Below are 20,533 nucleotides of genomic sequence, written 5' to 3' on the forward strand. Positions count from 1 at the left end.
TCCAGACCCCCAAACTAACCTGTGCGCACCACTACAGCCTTGACCAGTTCGCCTGTGTAGAAGCGGGTCTGGATGACATTGGTGCCACAGAAGAGTGTGTGTCTCTTATGCTCCTCTGTGTTGTAGGCACTACCAGCCTCCTCCCCCCCGTCACCTGTCCCTGGGTTTGGGAGGTTGGTCTTTGTCACTGGAACGCTCTCACCTAATGAGGATTAAAAGACATTAGTACCGGGTGCAGAAATACATAAGAGGAAAACCAGACTGTTTGGAACTTGCAAAGAAATAAAATTTGAAGAAACAAGTCTTTACATGCGCTTCTCTACCAACCTGTAAGCATGCTTTCATTGACGATACAGGTGCCACTGACCAACACGGCGTCACATGGCATGATGGTCCCATTGCTGGGAATGACCATCACGTCACCGGGGACCAGATCAGTAGACAAAATTTCCTCGATATCTGACAGGAAATATGTGGTGCAATCAGATACAGACATCAAACCTAAAATAGGAGAGCTGAGAAATGTATTCCAAGTGTAGACAGTGGACATGATGGGCAACAGGGATGAGGAGATTGTAATAAACCCAAGGCAGACCCGACCACTCGCTCATTCTTTTCAACATATTGTCATATTGTTGTCGTCCTTTACAGACACACAGCAACAACAACAGTCAGTCAGCACAGGCGTGATTGTTGATGCCATGTAGCTGTGTGTACCTCCCCTGCAGCAGCACCGCAGACCACCCCCCGCCACAAAGATATTTTGTGTTTAAGAGCCTCATAGTCTTGTTCAGCACTTCTGTCATTAATAATACCTATCTACGCAGCAGTGGAAAAAGCTGAGGCATCATAAGCAGTACCTTACAGTTTATGTGCCCCCACAGCCATGTCTGACAACCACCCTCCTTGGGACAACTAATGAAATGCATTTTGAGATGCTAAGGTGATTGTATTGTCATCACTTCTGCAAAAACAAACAGAACCTTTTGTGCAGAATAACAGACCAAACTTTCCATCCTTATTGTCATATAGACTCTAACGTTGCACTGTCTCACAGCAGAGGACATTTAGAGGGCAGCCAGTGCAGGGTCTGGCTCAGCATAAATGCAGAAAAATCCCTGTTGTCAGATTTGGATTGGAAATCACTTTTTGAAACTAGGTGAATATAGAATACCTGCTGCATTTTTCCTATGAAATTCATTTTTGAATCTCAAACAAAAGACAAAATCAAAGAAAAATAAAGTTTTACAAACCATTATTGGCTCGGCATACGGACACACGAACAATACTGTGAGCTGCCACCATGTCACGAAGCATGACGTATTGCTGGAGAAAGAGAAGAAAGATAACAAAGATTAAAAAAACCCCTTTTAATTCCCATGAACATCTGTGAATTACAAGGATGTTTTCATTTGAGTTAGTCAACCATGAGCCAGTAAACCACGTGCATGAGTTGGCCTGAAAATGCTGGATTAGATACTCAGTTTAGTCACTGGTATAAATCATAATGGCACAAGGAAATAAGAAGGGAAAAAAAAGTCTTCAACAGGCAGTCGTCTGATTCTGTGGTACTTAATGTAATGTTCCATATAAATGAGTCACCCTTTGAAGACGTTTATCTGAGACTGAAAACAAAAACAATCGTGGGAACGCCATCAGGCAAAAACACAGTTGGACAAACCAGGCTAAGGCCCCATTGCTAATGAGGTGGGGAAAAAGCAAAAGCTAAGTAAGTTGTCATTCATTGTGTTTTGACATAATGATACAAAAAGTAAATCTAAGGATACATTATCAGTGGCTGATATGTCATAAATACTTGAATAGTTTAAGTTATTCCAAGGATGCTGAAGATTTTCAAAACTAAGTGTTTATATTAGAAAAAAAGAATCAACCTGTTTCTTCTTTTCACACATTTGCTGATTAATTCTGTATTAGTAGATCTCTATGCTAAAATCTAAGTATTGCAGAAAAACAAAGTGAACTAATTTCCAATCCAATTGACTTTAAATTGCTCCTGACAGAAATACGAATTCAATTCCATCTCATGATGTTGTAGAGCTCACCTTTTTGATGGTGTACAAAGAGGTAGCTATGGATATGACCGACATTAAAACAATGGCCGCAGCATAGTAGTAATACTCATCGGCACTCCACAGGATCACACTGAAGAGTTGGAAGATGTAGAAAGGGTTGAGGACCTGCAGGAGGATTTAAAGAGGAATCAGTATGGCAAGCAAAAAGGTCAAATAAAATAAAATTTAAAAAAAAAAAAACAACAACAAAGAGAGAAAACCAGAGAGAGATCCAGAAATCACAAGAAAACTAAAAATGTTTGAAAATGTTGAACCACTACAATTTTCTTAAATTAAAAAAAATACTTTAAACACCTTTTTATTCATCATACACTGAAATAATTAACAAGCTACTTCAGCTAGTTGCATCAACATGAAAAAGTAGCAAAACAGCAGTACATAAGCACGACTGTGTGCTCTGACAGAAGAACAGGATTTCTGTTCTCAATATATTATACGTGTGCCACACAAAATAAATCACTAATGTGTGGTGCAAGGTGTCAATGAACACACCAGATGAAAAGATGTCTCTCACACAAATTCATGGTGATACAGAAACTCAAACTTTGCTCTACCTCTTTGATAAGCAGCTTGAAAACAGAAGGCACTTTCACTGCAATTTCATTCACTCCGAAGAACAGTCTCCTAAAAGACAGGAAGAAAAATTGTGTTTAGTTTGTGAGTAAATACCAAAGACTGTGGATATTCATCCTCCATTGTTCAGTAACTCCAGTTACAATATCAGGGTTTATGATTTTTAACCCCAACAACAACTCCTTGCACCTACAGTGCCGTACAAACTTGTGTGACTTTGTCTTTTGATTGGATGTTACCTGTACTCCTGCTGGTTCCTAGTCAGGCCTGTGCTGTGCTCCGAGTGGAGGGTGGAGCAGCTGACCTGCAGATCCTCCAGGCCACTGTAATAGGAATATTGGAGGAGATACTTTAATTCCACATAACAGCAACAGCAAAAGCAAAACAAGTATGCAAGTTGCTATAAAATGAAAATCTTCTCCCCCACAAGTTTTTTTTTGTTAGTCAACATAAAGACCAAAGGACATATATTCACTTGTCATTACTGCTGTGTGCAACCTTTGCCAAGTTTACTTCTGCAGTGAAAGTAAAAAGTTATATGGTTATAAAAGAATGCTTACGTTAAAACCTCAAAGTTTTGCTTCTCGTCGTTCCAATAATACTTTGTGCTATGAAAGGTAAAGTAGCGAATCTGAAGGGAAAAAAAGAGAAAAGGGATGAAAATAAGACAGATTTATTTGGCAAAAGTAATCATATTTGTATTGTTGTCCATACAGCAACCCTTCTATGAACTTTGGAAAATGATGATCACATTCATTTATGTGCTTAGTGCATTTCCAGTTTATACTACAGATTTATGTTGAGACGAGTGTTGTGCCTACCTGCGTGGGCTGGTAGTCTGCAAATTTTATGATGAGCTCCTGAGCAGGGCTGCCATCGGAGGGGTGATCGGTGTGTCCGTTGGCCTGAGGTGGGGAAGCAGAGGAGGAGAAGGGGCAGGAGAGGGAGGAAGGAGAGGAAGGGGAGGAGGGGGAGGTGGTCTGGGTCTCCAGGCTGTGGAAGGGGTTTCTCCCTGGGGCAAGCATCACTCGCACCCTGGCCAGGAACCAGCGCCGGAACTCATCCTAAACCATCCAAACAAAGTTAATCTAGTGAATTTTTGAGAAGCTTCATTAAGTAACAACAAATTTCCCCCTATTAAGTGCAATATTTATGAGGAGGAAAAACATTATTCTATATGTCAGTCTCCATTTTTAGTCACTGGGAAGTGGATTGAGAGATCATAACTATATTTCCATTAATATAATGGAAAAATACAGATGTGAAATCTTTTATTAAAATAATAAAATAAAATAATAAAATAATAATGATAATATAGACAGACACAGAAATCAACACAAAAAAATCAATGAAGAAAAAACCCACAACTGTGTTTGCATGTTTTAATAATAAATGTTAATTATTATCATTATTATTATTTACTAGTCTTCAAAATAGTTACTACTAATTACTTCTTTACCATTTTTTTCAGGAATTGGCAACACCAAATAAAAAATAAAAAAGAAGCCAAAATTGTTTTAACTTGTTTCATTTCTTAGTTTGCTGATAAAATGTTTAATCTCTAAAATCCACCACTTCCTTTCACAATTTCTTGATTAGATTTTTTTCCAACCAAATGTTAAAAACCCATTTAATACAAAGAAAGAGAGGAAAAAAAAAATAGAAAAACTTATTTTCTAAGTCAGTAATTTTTCTCTTTTTTGAATAATAATGACTCACTGCTGCTGTACTTGCTACCTACCGTGGAGCGCAGCAACACCACTTCGGCATCACGGGCTGTGGTACGAGTGCAGGTGGACTTGACGCACCATTCTGGCATCCAGTAGAGCACCAGGAGAAGGAAGCCCCCTGTACACAGCACCCCGAGGCCCACCAGGGCCAGCCGCCAACGACACAGACGGTAACCCTGCAGCTCCTTAACAAAAAAAAAAAGAGAAAAAAGGAGCACAGTACGTTAGGAAGGAATCGTTTTTTCAATATGCGTATATGTGAAATGAAAAAGATAAATACCATCTCCTCCTCTTCCCCCTTGTTGACAATCTTGAGGTCTTCCTTCTCCATGCTGCAGAACAGTTTGCCAAGCCCCTTCCTTAGTCACTGCAAACAGAACAGACAACATGTCAACGGTGAACAGTGTGGGAAACATTTAAGCTTCACAGCAGACTTTGAAACCGAGAGCTCAACAGCAGAGTGTCAGAGTGCAGAACAAGTCACAAGATAATACTACATTTTTGTTTAAATTAAAGATTGACTAATCAAAGCCTTGTAAAGTGCTTAAGAATGTCAAATGTGACAGAAAGACAAATGTCAAAAGCAAATTACAACTTTGGAAAGCAAGTTTCTGTCTTTTTAATCAATATTCTTAACTCAATCTTCTTGACTGAAGTGACCAGGGATTTTGTATTTAAACTCCACGCGGTAGGTCGGATATTGCTTAGGAAGGAAGCTGAATTTCTGCATCATTCACAAGATCAAAAAAAACATTTACCAGCACTCAAAGTGTGCACTTTAAGCCAAAGAGGTTTGGACCAGTGGAAGTAACGGCAACTACAGGAGGGTTTTAATCTATAACACATATAGTCACACATGGAGCTGGGCGATAGAACGATAACGATATGTATTGCGAAATAACTTTTTCTCGATAGAAAAATTAAACTATTGCGATAGACCTCATCTCTCTCTCGCTTCCTCTCTTAAAAAAAAAAAAAGAACAGAAAAAAAACAGACAATCCAAATTAAGTAGCGCAGAGCCGAACCAATCACAGCCGCAGCGTCACATCACGTGACTTGTTACGTATAGCACAAGTGCCAAGCCGCACATGTGTATTTGTTTGGGAAGCAGCCAGCCGCCGTGCCGGCCGGGTAATGGAGGAAATGAGTGTGCCGACTAGAGAAAAATCAACCGAGAGCTTGGGTGACCAGGTTACCGAAGACAACACAGATGACGGTTCCAATGCCGGAGAGATTGTCGAAAGGAAGGGCCAGAGAAGTTCCGTAGTCTGGAGGTATTTCGGCTATTTGAAGTCTGACAAAAAACAGAGTAGCGCGTTTTTTCCCCAATTGCAAACTGCAGGCATGCGCCAGTCAGTTTAGAATAGTTCTCATTAACTAATTTCACTTGGTAAGGATAAAATTGGAATAAAATATAAATTAAAAAATTATGGACAAAGTTAAGAACATGTCTATGGATACATTAGTGAACCATTTTGTTTTTCCTACCTCTGTCCACATATAGTCGTGCAGCATTTACACTGGGTTAAAGAGATTTTAGCAAATTACAAATTCAGATGTAGACTGTAGCACACAAAACATGGCCCAGCAACAAGGAACAGCACTTCCCAAAAAGTTGCTCAACCTTAGTACACCTGAGACTCTCTCTTAAGACTGTCATGCACCCACAGTCTGAATGACTCAAACTCATGCATTACCCCATATCAAACTTGTTGCTCCATTCCTCTCTCATTTCTCTAGAGGACTAAACATCCCGTACAGAAGGAAAATTGCCAGTGTGTTTGGACGTGCATGTGAATTTTGCTGTAATATCTACTGAACAATCTTTGTCAAATGATTTCTAAGGTGCTTGTAAACACAAGTTGGGCTATAGACAGTTTCACTTTTTACTTACAAAAAAAAAAAAAAAAAAAAAAAAAAAAAACAGCAAACCCTCACTAAGTAATATTAGAGACAGTTGATCAGGTTCACTCCAGAGGGGCTAAATGGGGCTACTTGGGGAAACATGGCACACAAAGATGCAAATTGATGTTTCAAGAAGTAAGGCCCAGACATTAAAACAGTGCCACATTTTACCATTTCTACATTCCACAAAAGACCAGAGAAAGTAAAAAAAGAAATCGGGAGAAATCAGAGAATCCAGCTTTCACTGATTGTATCGGGCACCACTGGTGGGGTGTGGAGCAACTGAAGGTGTAGCTCTCAAAGTTAAGAAAATCAAGTCTCTGTCCATCTGTGCCTACTTATACACAATAGTTCTGTGTAATTACACCCAAACCAAGGACTGATTGACCTTTACCTTCCACTGTGCTAGCCTTATACAGGTCAGTATAGACAGGAGTCAAAGTTAACTGAAGTTAGACTCAGGTTAAGAGCCTGAATATAAAATATCAAAATACATCAGTACACACAAAGATAAGCAAATCCAACGAGGTATTAAGTCAGGCAAATGGTTAGGATACCCTCTCTGACAGTAATTATCACTATGATATGTCAGGACATAGTGCCAACAGGGCCACCCTTCTACTGCATCCAACGCCCTGTATAACCCAATTATCCTGTATCACTGCCTCGCACACTCAGATCTTATCTGCCTGCTGCACCCGGGTGGACTTTTTCTCTGGCATACGCGGAATATTTTGCTTAGGACCAAGCCCTTCCTTGTATTTTTCAATGGCAGCCCCCCTAGCCAGCGCTCAGCGGTGGCTGCATAACAACAAGAACATTCCCTCCTAAATTTCTGCTATGACTGGAAATGCCAACACAAGTACATTATGGACACAAGCACCCACATAACTGTCCAGAAATGCATTGGGAAGGCACAAGCACAACCCGATTGCATTACAGAACCACAGAAAGATATAAGCTCAGGTAATTAGTTCTAGTGATTACCATGGACCAAAAGGATTTAAATTTTTTAAACAGGAATCATTTCATCTTATTTTAAAAGCTTGTACAGATTCTCCCACATACAGCTTAATAACTACAAGCCATTTTTCCCATTTCAGTATTAACATCCTGATTTTCAAGGACCAAATAGTCTTGGGATCTGGTGTAGGTGAAGATGATATACAGTGGGGAAAAAATACATATATATATATAGTCTCATGAGACACCCAGAAAATTTGCCAAGACAAAGTTTGAAATAAATGGAAAAAAGAAATTAATGTGACAATAGTTAGCATCAAGGAGGATTTATAGGCAGAAAGGATGCTTGGCAATCTTTCCATAAAACTACATGCATTTAGCTTGACAACAGTTTAAGATTAATCAAAGATTTTTGTACATAAAACTCTGGTAACAGAGAGTGGTGTCATATGCTTTGCACCGTTAAAGGTTACACCCGAGTCATTAACGACTATTTTGTATTGAAGTGATCCAACAATAGAACCCTGTGGCACACCTCTGTTGACACTAATGAGGCTGGACTGTAAGCCATCAGACCCCACAGCTTGTATACCACACCTGAGACAATTTGCCACCAAAACCAAAAAAAGATGCATCATAAGACAGTCACGATAAAGAGTATCAAAAGCCTTAGATCAATGACTAAATATAATCAGGCACTGTTTTGTACCCCAAACAAAAGAATGACAAATAAATGATACATTTTAAAATAGAGTACTATGTTAAAAATGACCTCAATGACATAACATCCAAATATAAATTGCAGCTAAAAAAAAGATTACAGTATCAAGTTTATGTGGTTACTGAAACCAAGACTGTTACGTAGTCTATCCAGATAACAGAGGGTGGTGACCTCTAATTACAGGTTCCAAACAGACAACAGCAGTTGAAACCTTACCAGACTTATGACCCCGTTTATGATTCAAGTACCACTATGTGACAACTTAACTGAAGCTAAGAAAAAGTCGAGTCAATTTTTTTTTTTTCCCCCCCATCTGCCAGGTTAGGAATGGTTACAAAGTAAATAAATAAATAAGGTGTATGGAAATATTGCAACATAATAAGAAAATAGGGTATGGTTAAAAGTTTGCTAAAATGCCATAACAATAGAACATTTTGCATCATAACAGAGAGAAGAAAAATACAGTATTCATTGTTGCTTTCCTTTTACTTAATTCATGAAGTAAAACAGCAGCTGGTTATCATATTTGCTGTGCAATTGACCCCTTGGGGATTAACACTTTGGTTGTCTGGTAATTAAAATGAAGACTTTTTTGGATGGTGTGGATAAATCGGATGTTGAAAAACCACAAAAAGCTGAACATAACTAAATTACTGCTTAATATGAGTGTTCAACTGATTCATATCAGATTCATATATATTAAAGCATGCCTAGGCAGATTTCAGCAACATAACTGATTTGGTGAGTATATCACTTTAAGTCTTTTAACAAAATTATGTTTTTCAAAGGTTTATGTGCACTTACCTTGAGAGCCAGGGACTAAATGCCCCAGGCGGTCCTCTTCCCCACAGTTAGCTTGCTCTCTAACCACACTAACCTGGAACCCTGGATGGAAAAACCCAAGAAAAAAAAACAAAAAAAACATTAAACATTAAATCAAACAATCCACATTACAATTGATTTCCAAAAATTCTGAGTCTTAGGTTGGTTGAAGGTTAACTGAGGATACACATTTACAAATCAATATTACGAAATAGCCAAAACTGTTCGGAGCTTCTCCTTAATTGTTGCTTCATCAAGATACAGAAAAATTGCTTCAGAATTTGATTGAAGTTGATCATTTGATTTGGTCCTATTGCCACCTTTTCCAACAACACTTCAATTCTTCTTCTTTTTTTTCTTTTTTTTTTAAAAAGTTAAGTAACTAAAGAATTAATTAAATAAATAAATAAATAAAAATGGGTTAAATGTGAGTTTAGTCCAAAAACTAAACAGGCACCACTGTGGAATAAGAAGTCTGTTCATATAAGATGGATCTGTTGGGTTTCAAAACTTAAGTTAATCATTATGATGTTGTACTTATCTTAATAAAAGCTTTTGAATTATTTTACATCTGAAATTATCAAAAGATTTACTGTGTAACAAACTGTTCATTTGGCTTTGTTATTTATTCATTACTGAGAATATACGAGCATGTCGTGGCCTCCAAACTAAATATTAAGGATGAAACAGGTTCCAGTCTGACATCTTCCCAGGGACTTCAGAATCTCAGTACTTCAGGTGCCAAGATGATAAGAATTTTTTTCCACTTCACTCCAAAGTGAAGAATTACACCAGCCAATTGCTCAGCAGAGAAGGTATACCTCCTGTTTTGAATATGAGAATGACAGGAGAAACTAGTATTCTCACTGGGACATTGAGGACCTTGTGTGTAGTGCTGGGCAATATGGAAAAAATATTTATCACGATATGAATTATTTTATATCACGATAACGATATATATCACGATATACCACCTGACCTGTGGTCATCTGGAAAGTATTCAGTCTGTAAACAGCGAGTGGAGAGGGTGCAGTCTTTGTTTTGAGTTACCGTAAAGCATGTCGCAAATCCGGGTGCACGTAAAGCAGCACCATGTCGCAAAACCACAAGACGGAGTTTCTCTGCAAAAAATATCATTTTTTTATACTTTATTTTCTCTTGCATAAAGTTAAGAGTATGTATAGTGAGAAGACAACACTAATATATTATATATTAAATAAATGCAAATTTGCAAGAACACAGCATGTGCATCAAAATAAACTATTTCCAACAGTGTAATTTGACTTCTAAGCATCCCAGAAACAATACAGAAAAGCATAAAGTCAAACATGACTTTTAAAAACACCAGCATAGGCTTTGAAGCTAAAAAACTACAGTTTCCGCGAAAATGACGTCACTTCCGGTTTCGGACAGGTAATGGCGGACATGCGATAGTTCGCGCTGACTTATATTCCAACGTAGGAAGTGTTATGAACAGCTGATCGGATCGGCAAAGCGTGTTTCTGGAATATTGTTTTTGTTGCTGCAAGTCTGGAATATTATGTTTTTGTTGCTGGAAGTGCTTTTTATGCAATTTTTGCAAAGCTATATGTGGAAGGAAACCGTGACCTCGGGCAAGCTAACGGAATAAGATGTAAGTACAACTCCTACGGTTTCATATGCAAAAAAAAAAAAAAATTATTGCGCTACCTTACGTGGTTCCAGTTCTACAGGGATTAAAAAATAGTTAGGCAAAACGGAGTGTGCCTGCTCCGACCAGTTGTAACTTAATATAAATGTATAAAACTTCAACAGAGGCTAAATCATAAACACCTATTTGAGTCCTAAAGCATCTATGATCCTGTACAGCTTTTACACAGCCCAGTGCCTTATATAACCACAATATTGTAGGCATGTATTTGATTGCGGAGTTTAATGATTGTTTGCATATTAAAGCCATAAAGTGAGCAAGTGGAACGTCACATATGGCCAGCACGGAAACAAATTCTACGAAAGTGGGCTACCAACGTTTATCGATTTTTATTCTGTGAAATATTTTTTAGTTACTGTAACAACTACAAACATAGAAAACATTAAAATATGTCATCAAAATCTTTGATGCAAGTACATCCATTTACATAAAATTTACACGGCATACAAGAAGCGTCCAGAGAACCATTCTTGTTCTCCATTCTTTTTTTTTTAACAATAACAAATGATTAGTGGTCAAAGATTCACTTAGCATGTGGGATTTAATTAAAAATACTCCTTGCACATAATGCTCGGGCACTTCGTAGATTTTTATCTTAGCAAAGAGACAAATAAATAATGAGAGTAGACATATACTCCTTTCCCTTTCTGTCCTGTTCTACAACACACAAGACAAAAAGGAAAAAGTGAACAATGAGCCATGACCTAATGACATAAGTCTATAATTCATGGAAGCATTTGGAGGAAAAAGTGTTTTGTTGCCATCATACTCTGAACTCAATGCGCTTTCTTTATCACTTCCCCTCCTACTCATTGGGTATTAAAGCCAAACTATGTTTCCCATCATGAGCCAGTCATGTTGTTTATCATTGTAGCTTCTGGGTTCACTTTAAAAAATAAATAAATAAAATCTTTTAACTACCTGCCCTTCCTCTCCTCTGTAGACTAAAAGGAGTTCCTGAGACAGCCTTCAGAGTTCTCCACCACATAACATAAGTTTAATAAATAACTGAATAAAATTTTAACTTGCCTGTTTTACCTAAAATGTATGTTCCATTCATGCACATAGAGCATCTACTGCATCCCTTGGGTTTAGGTATATACACAGATATGAAAAAAAATGATGTAAAGTGTTGACTTGTTGGTTATAGTTAATCAGATATCACAATATATATCACAATCTAAACACTTTTTCTGCAAATTCAGTGAATAATTTATGTAATCATCACATGGGAAGTACTATTTATTTTTTTTTTACATTTAACTAAATAATCAAAAATGAAATAAATATTGCCCGTATGTGGCATTATGCAATTTTGATACACATTAGACGACTCCAGCTGACTGCTCCTATATGGTTGTCAGGAAAAAAGCATGTTTGCAAACATCAACTGCAGAATGTCCAGTCTCTAATGAAGAGCACTGTTAAGCTTCCATATATTAAGCTCATACAGGGATGCGTTGTTCAGCCTGTTCACAAATCTGTCGTTGCAGCATAGTATGCCACGTTGCTGTTTTCCTCTGAAGCTTTGGCTTGACACTCGTAACATAAACAAGGCAACTCAACTTGTAGAAGTGTTTTCGGTTGGGCATTGTATACCTGGAGTCGAGTGTTTTGACCAATCCACGAAACCATATATTAATAGATTTAAACCGTAATAGCTGCTATTATCTTCGTGAGCCCTTATATGACGTGCCGTAACTGTGCAAAGTCTGTGTCAGACTTTGTTACAGAGGTAGCCCCAAATTTAGGAACAAGCGCCTAAACTTGTTTTGGCTGGTCTCTCTGGGATGCCATGGTGGCTATTGCAAACCGTCACCTAAAGCAACGAAAAACTATTGCAGTAAACAGTGTATTTCCTGCAGCACGAAATAAACGATAGAGTATAATATAAAACGATAGATAAAGTTGTCATCTGATATATTTTGTCATATCACACGGCCCTACTCTGGACTAGATTACAATCTGGGGGAGCATCACAATGGCATAATGATTATAACGCACAACCACAAACCACATGAACCCTAAACTTGCACACACAGAAAATAAGAAAGAACTGCAAGCCTGAGTATGTGTTGAGCATTCCAATTTTCAAATCTTTAAACCCGACCTTTAAAAAGAAACTCATAAGACTCTCAAACGCATGCCGACAGCAATTAAGAACGGGAATCCAATTTGTCTGAAGTGCTGAAACTAAAACTTATTGAAAATGAGAAGGATTCGAGTGGTTGAATGCTTCATTTATTCATTACAAATCTTGAATTTCAGTGTGTTCATCGGCACGTATAAGGACATCAGTTTAACCACGACACAGTAACACCAACTCTGATCACTAGTTGCAAAATATAACAGTAACTCTTCTATCTCATACCTGCCCTGCTCATATTCAATTTTAATGCGATTAAAGAAAGATCAGGAGTCTCCCCATGTATGAACAACAGAATTAATAATGATGGCTGTGTAAGGAATCTGAAGAAATCCAAACATTAGCAATGGTTATAGTTGCAGCAATCACACCAGGGAGCCATGTCAAATTCATTCAGCTGCAAGACACCAACCAGAAACACACAGCTTAAGTTGTTTAAAAAAAAATACATGAAAAAAAGTCCTGCAAAAGATGGTATCTGTTTATCTCAACATTATGGAATCTGTTAGGGATTACCTAAGTCACAGAACCTTAAACTCACAGAGGAACTGTTACAACTTCTCCATGTTATTCGACGAAACGTCCAGCCGACGAGCTTGAAAGACTGGTCTCAAGAGAAACTAGAAAAACTGGCTTAGTTTAAAGGTAGTTAAAGGTGAGATCACCTTATACAATATACTCTTGCACCTTACTGCAGAAACAAATATAACATAAACACAAAACTGTGAAGAGAGCTGCTGAAATGATGTGCCATCGTCATCTGTGTCAGGTGAAAACGGACTTCAAGGGATGACTCCAGACCATGAAAGACAAAAAAGAAAAGAAAAAGACAGCTTGGTTTCCTTTCCTATGGGAAGAAAATACTTGAGGGAAAAGCCTGGGAAAAACTTTAATCCTCAAGATCAAAAGTATGCTAAGGTTTAAGTCTGAACGCATGATCTTGGATTAACAGGAAAATTGTTTGAAACTGTGCTTTTCACTTTACAGAGGTGTGTACTAGTACACAATTTTAATAGGTATTAATTTTTTATTTTTTTATTTTTTTAAACACGGACGTAACAGCAACACGGCTTTTTTTTTTTCTTTTTTTTTTTTTTAAACACTTTCCTATCCTCATATGAGAAACGAGTGAGGAAAATAACCCAAACAGTAGCCACAGTCTGCCAAATCACTGGGCTGGACTGCCAGTGTATGGCATATTCGGTAGGTACTCTGAGCACATGCTACAAGCTAACAGAGTAAAAGGTAGAATTACAGGTCATTTTTAAAGCTACAGTGTGTCAGCAGCAAAGGAGCCAAGTGTCATTCAGCATTTCATACATGTAATGGTAGTAAAGCTCGACTTCAGCAGTTGTTTCTTAATATGAAACATCAGTTTAGGAAACCCAAAACATTCCCCTATGTGAATATACCGTATTTTCACGACCATAAGGCGCACTTAAAAGTCTTAGATTTCCTTCAAAAAGTACGGCGCGCCCTATAGTGCAGTGCGCCCTGTGTGTTGTAATGAGGACGTAGTATAGAACACCATGAGAACGCTAAAGGGTGAAGTGTGGGCGAAAGACTCGAGCGGTGGATCATCGAGCAAAGAACGAGTGGGAGAAGCGTTTCGACGGTCACCATTCGGCTAAAAGCAGTTTCACTAGCAGAAGAAATGAAAATTGAACATTTCCAAGGAGGCCCATCTTGGTGCTTTCGTTTTATGAAACGGTGCCATTTTTCCATCCGGACCAGGACTACGGTAGCGCAGCAACTTCCAGCGGATTATAATGAAAAACTGGCCATCTTCCGCTCCTACTGCAGCAAACACATCGGCGACAAAAACATCCAGCCCAGCCACATCACAAACATGGACGAGGTGCCGCTCACTTTCGACATCCCGGTGAGTCACACTGTGGAGAAGAAGGGGACCAGCACAGTAGCGATACGCACAACAGGGCACGAAAAGTCTTCTTTTACTGTTGTGCTTGGCTGCCATGCTAATGGACAGAAACTGCCGCCTATGGTGATTTTTAAGAGAAAGACTTTGCCTAAAGAGAAGTTTCCAGCAGGAATCATCATTAAGGCAAATGAAAAGGGCTGGATGGATGAGGAAATGATGAAAGAGTGGCTGAGGGAGGTGTATGTAAGGAGACCAGGTGTTTTTTTCCACGCATCACCATCGCTCTTAATCTGTGACTCTATGTGTGCCCATCTCACAGCCGATGTGAAAAACCAAGTGAAACAAATGAACTGTGAGCTTGCTGTCATTCCGGGAGGCCTGACAAAGGAACTCCAACCGCTGGACATCGGTGTGAACCGCCCATTCAAAGTTAGGCTGCGTGCGGCGTGGGAGCGATGGATGACTGATGGAGACCACAGTTTCACCAAGAGTCGAAGGCAGCGCCGGGCAAGTTACGCCACAATTTGCGAATGGATTGTAGATGCTTGGGCTAACATGTCTGCTGGCACTGTTGTTCGAGCTTTCGCAAAAGCCGGCATCATTTCCGAGGAGCCACACGGCACGGAAAGTGACTCTGACAGTGAAGAAAGTGAACCTGGCATGTTTGATGGCAATTTAGCACAGCTGTTCAATTCAGACACAGAGGATGAGGACTTCGATGGGTTTGACTGATGACGATTATGGGAATAAAAATCTGAGTACCAAACTCAATTTTGCTCCTGCTTTATTTTTAAATACGCACACTTGTATGCTTGTGTGTTGTTGCTGATGAAGATTACCGGTAACAAAAATGTGAGTGCCAAACTCCGCTTTGCTCCCGCTTTATTTTTAAATACGCATACTTGTATGCGCCCTATAATCAGGTGCGCCTTATGTGTGTGTTAAATACAGTAACCGCACACATAACTGAGACTGCGCCTTTTAGTACGGTGCGTCTTATGGTCGTGAAAATACGGTAAGTGCGTGGCTCCGCTACTGCAAGGTGGATTAGTGGTACAACTGTGCTGTTAACATGCATCAGGTATTTTAACCCGGTATATCAAAAGTTAGAAAAAAAGTTTATATATTCTTTTAATATAACCAATGATCTCATTATCATTAGAAGATGCCTCTTGAATAAATGGTAAATGGACTGGTTCTTTTATAGCGCTATTCTACTCTGAGTACTCAAAGTGCTTTATATAACTTCCCTTGTTACCCATTCACACAAGTACTTTTTTTCTATGGTTTACTCAACTCACTCAAGTGCTTTTTATCTAACATTCACACACATTCATACTCCGACAGATGCATCAAAGAGCAACTTATAACTTAGTAGATGACCTCCTACAACAGGAGGGCTGTATCTAGATTACACTCATATCACTTGTGACAATTGATTATGCCGAAAGATCCAGACAGGTGCCGATGAGAGTAAGCAACAGTCACAATCTGCAAATAAGCTCTGCCATATATGCCTAATAACACCTGATAAACAATGCTCTAAGGTCATACAATGCATGTTTGTCAAGATATTTTCAGTGTTTTTATGACCTCACTTTGCTACCTAAAGCCTTAAAAAGTCTTAATCAACATGACATTGCTATTCTCAGGTTTGCACTGGTCTGTTAAATTTTACAGTTGTTCCTATTTTCATTGAAAGCATTCTCACTTTTGCTGAGAACTTCAGTGTTCTGGTCTTACTGAAGGCAAACTGCGATACCAGCAGTAGAAAGCTGTGTTTCTCTATCACACTGCTCCGAGGCTCCCACATCAAACAGCGCTGGACTGCTGAGAGGACTTTTACCATGTCAGGATATTTCACATCTCCGCTCTGAATTAACACTGGCAGGCCTTCCATCACAGGTTGATGTGTTCAAGCTCACCTGTAAAAGCCCCACAGGCACTGGCTCAAAGGACAGTGGAATACTGGCACCTCACTTCTTAAACTAAACCGCTTCCAAGTGCTCAGCTCGACAAGACCTCAAGCTCCCTCACAGAGAAGAGCCAAGTCCAAGGGTGAAAAGGGCAAGTTAGCTTCTTAGTTCTTCAATTCCAGAAATATTGTTTCCTCATTATCCAATTTAAAATAAAAAATAGTTTTAAGTGCTCATAAGTGCGAAATTTGCCCAAAAGATAAACAGATGAACAGACTGAGAAATAACTACAGACCTATCTTATTTACAGACTGGAACAATAGTGTCAAATTTTATGGAATAAATGCAATTCATCTTACATCTGAATCCCATATTGCTCGAGGTCTCACATGAAAGGAGATCTAGATATTGGATATTACTCCTCTCAACTCAACGTTCATAATGTCACTAACTGTAGTGATACTGAGGATAACACTGGCTCTGTTAAAGTGAAAAGACATCAAATATACTATCTACTGAGACACAAAGAAACTGTAACTTTATCAGGACATGTTTTGCTGGCTCAGTAAAGCCAAACAATTTTCTCATCCTTCCACTACTGAAGCCTTTTTTGGACCCAAGTCATATGTAAGTCTTATCACTTATATATAAATAACAGCCTGCAGTCTGAATTATTGAAATATACACCATCTACAGTACTGACAATACCGATACCCTGGCCTTGGGTATCTGTCAATACCAAATATAGCTTCATTGCAGTTTCAATGTCAGTGTTAAATTAAAAAGCTGGGAATCACTCTTCTTTATGAGTTTAGCTTCAACACTAATATCATGACTGAAATATGATTTGTTAGCAATTAAATGAATTTATACATAAAAACATGACAAGCAGACCATAAATTAAATAAATTGTTTTAAATGCATTTGTTAATCACCTAATTTATTTGAATTCACTCATTACTGCACAGTTGATTGTGTATTTTACAGAGTTCCGAGTTAACACTATCTAATCCAAATATAGGATTGGTACATCTGCAATACATAAATCCAAAAAGCAATTTACACCTAACGGTACTGGAAGAATCTTTACTCAATAAAAATAAGCCTCTGAAATTGATCTAAATGAATTACAAATATGAAAAACACATTTTGACCAGTTTATATTCTTTTTACTTTGACACCTAATTTTTACTGATACAGCCAATTTTTTCAAGCTAAAAGGAAGATATCTTTGTATAATTAAGGTGTGATTCTCAGAGAAATAGAATCTTGCATAACCAGACTTTTCTCTACAACACTTTAAAAGCTTTTTCGGCAGAATTTGTGAACAGAAATGCAAGGATGCCCCTGTTAGATCACATATTATTTTTCGCTCTTTAAAACCATTCAGCAAAAGAACCAAACCCTTACACGTTTCTGCACGATCCAAATCTTCATCAAAACTTGCCATTTGGAGTGTACAGGTTACTAGCTTAAGACAGTCTTATGCCAACAGTCTACAACTTATCAGTTAGACAAGGTTATTTATATACCCAACAGTTGGCAAGTCAATTATCTGGCAACACCTGCAACACGAAGATGAAACAGTGTTTCAAACAAATCTGCAAAAATGTCAGTGAAAATTACAGATTACTAAAGGGTGCGCGCACGTCACGCACATGCACACACACACACACACACACACACACAAAATCAAAGGCAGTGAAGATCCAAAATGGAAAGCATCACAGCTATAAGGCCTCAAACCTGTACTCTGGGCAAACAGGCAGCTTATAGTAGGGCAAGTCAACAGGGCTAAGGCACGGCTGTAGGAGCCACAAGAAGAAGCTCTGGTGCTAATGTTTGCCAGAGGGCATGTGGAAAGTCCAGAGTCCACTTCGCAATCACACTGAGAATTTGTGGCAGAACTTAAAAACCTCTCTTCATGTGGGGCACAAGAGTGTCTGAGGCCAGCTTTGCAAAGTAAGCGCAACATGCACACAAGTAAAAGAGTGGGTTTAGTGAAAGCTGACAAAAAAGGGGCAAACATTTGCATAGATTTCTGATACAACAAAAATACCACGTGCCCTAAATCCAAATAGATGACACTTGTCACTGTGAACAGGCCTGTCCATCACAGGGGTGCCAGTCCAGCTACTTCATGACTGTCTCAGTCACAAAAGCTTTATATTACAGCGTGGAGATGCCAGTGAACAATTTGACCATTTCTTATAGATTTGCACATTTCAAACAAAATAATTTAGGAAAATTCACAACCTGATCTTTGACAAATATCAAATATAGCTCACTTACATTTGGCTTACTCTGAATAGTCTATATATATTACTCAATGCAGCTACCACGAGAAGCCTTTCAGAAGACCTGTGATTAAATGCTATTAAACGATTAGTTATAAGTTATTTTATTAGCATGTTTTCATACGCTGTACTTACTGCAGGTGTATTAACTTTTCCAATCCTACAAATTACTCGAGGATGTAGTGTAGCAGGTGTGTTAGATTTAGTAAACTGCACGGCCAACAGTTTAAAGCGTCTTCGGATTTACTTTTTATGCTAACGAAATGATAACTGGATAAGGGGAAAAAAACCATCTGCAGATCAAAAAGCTCATCATAACTGCGCAATTGTCATGCACATGTTTACAACTTGATGGGTGAATGCTTGGTTTTCTGTGACTACGTACTGTCAATATCATAAAGGATATCACCGGGTGCTGGCCAGCAAAACTGATCAGTATTAAAAATGGAAACATTACTCCGGGGGAACAATCCTGGCTACAATCCCAGGTATCCACTTAGGTGCTTCATCGAGGCAGATAAGAAGACATGAGTGAATGTTTGCTAGCTGGCTAACATTAGCCAAGTTTCATTGTTAGCCTGACTAGCTTAAAAACAACGTCCAGGTGTCCTCCACTGTTGAGCTGTTTTCTCAATTTAATCGCTGCCAAAAGGAAAACTGTATCTCAGAGGCAACCGTGGTGATTTTTCACCCGTGCCGCTGGAAGGATGAGGCTGACGTCTCCACATGCATCAGCTAGATACATACCGCTTTTAGCATTTAGCCGCGCTTGGTAACGAAAGACACATGGGTGATGATGATGATGGTGGTGACAGCGATGAAGGCAAAACCGCACAGATATTTCATTACAAGACACTCACCCAGAACCACCTGGACACGCTGAAGATCACCTTCGAGTCATAGTGAGAAGAAAGTAGCTGTTATCTGGTGAAAAACGTCGCTGACGGAGAAAACGGGCTAAGTTGAATAGAAAAATGTTGTCACGGCAGAGAGGAGGTTTGCCGTGTGTTGACAGCTCAATGGGACAGACCGAGTACTACAGCAACGATGAACTGGCCCGAACTGGCTGTCTGACTGCAGGAAGTGACGTCCATCTGTTCGCGCGACGTCACGTAAGTAAGCGACGAGTACTTTTCCCTTAGAGAAAATATTATAACAGCTGCAAAGGGAAACCTGCCTCATGCTATAGCTTTGAACGCAATAACTAAATAAATAAAATAATTCTCGGATAGCAAGAAGTCAGTGATGCCTCTAACACAGCACAGTGTAGGCACAATATCAGTGTAAGGAGGAAGTACAAATTTTTTATTGGTTATTTACGAACATGTTTTAGAGTTTCTCAAGAAGAAGCGATGACGAAAGTCATCAAGGCTTTATTGCTAAATAGAGCAAGACTTTTAGAGTTTCCCAAGGTTCGGGGTATCAACTATCTGCTCTGTCAGCTGTTCATCATCCTTTTTCGTCGTATTTTTTGCTTGTTTGTTTTACGTTTTACATAGTTTTCAGAGCAGGTTTGCTTATTCCAGCTTTTATTGTTTAAAGTATTTTTGCTTTGGTCAGTTTTGCGTATAGAGAAGGACAGTATGAAGGCTCTGTGGATCAGGGGTGGATCTAAAGGGGTGGCGTGGGGTGGCAAGTGCCACCCTAAAATTATCACCCTAGTTTTGCATATAACAGTGTGGGGTGGCGTGGGGTGGCATGTGCCACCCCTAGTGCCACCCTAGTTTTGCATATAACAGTGTGGGGCGGCGTGGGGTGGCATATGCCACCCCTAGTGCCACCCTAGTTTTGCAT

The 20,533-nt window shown here is 39.0% G+C and overlaps 1 protein-coding gene across 3 annotated transcripts in view; it reads right to left on the minus strand.

Moving 5' to 3' along the window:
* The window catches only part of atp13a3 (ATPase 13A3), a 35,411-nt gene extending 15,583 nt beyond the window's left edge, over positions 1-19,828 (minus strand). For 2 of the 3 annotated variants that reach the window (XR_001222890.3, XM_005459897.4), the window contains exons 1-12: positions 19,600-19,828; positions 8,791-8,871; positions 4,677-4,763; positions 4,408-4,581; positions 3,488-3,730; positions 3,227-3,297; positions 2,906-2,989; positions 2,648-2,717; positions 2,064-2,198; positions 1,254-1,326; positions 328-459; positions 20-202 (exon numbers count right to left, since the gene is read on the minus strand). Coding sequence is in view for 2 of the 3 variants with exons in the window: in XM_005459897.4 (XP_005459954.1) it covers positions 20-202; positions 328-459; positions 1,254-1,326; positions 2,064-2,198; positions 2,648-2,717; positions 2,906-2,989; positions 3,227-3,297; positions 3,488-3,730; positions 4,408-4,581; positions 4,677-4,727 (1,216 nt within the window). In the remaining variant the exon portion in view is untranslated. The remainder of the gene's footprint in view (positions 1-19; positions 203-327; positions 460-1,253; positions 1,327-2,063; positions 2,199-2,647; positions 2,718-2,905; positions 2,990-3,226; positions 3,298-3,487; positions 3,731-4,407; positions 4,582-4,676; positions 4,764-8,790; positions 8,872-19,599) is intronic. The other variant, XM_005459895.4, reaches the window with a different exon arrangement.
* Between the last annotated feature and the right edge of the window lie 705 nt (positions 19,829-20,533).

Source organism: Oreochromis niloticus, linkage group LG15 (genome assembly GCF_001858045.2).
Source record: "Oreochromis niloticus isolate F11D_XX linkage group LG15, O_niloticus_UMD_NMBU, whole genome shotgun sequence".
In the NCBI taxonomy this organism is placed as follows: Eukaryota; Metazoa; Chordata; class Actinopteri; order Cichliformes; family Cichlidae; genus Oreochromis; species Oreochromis niloticus.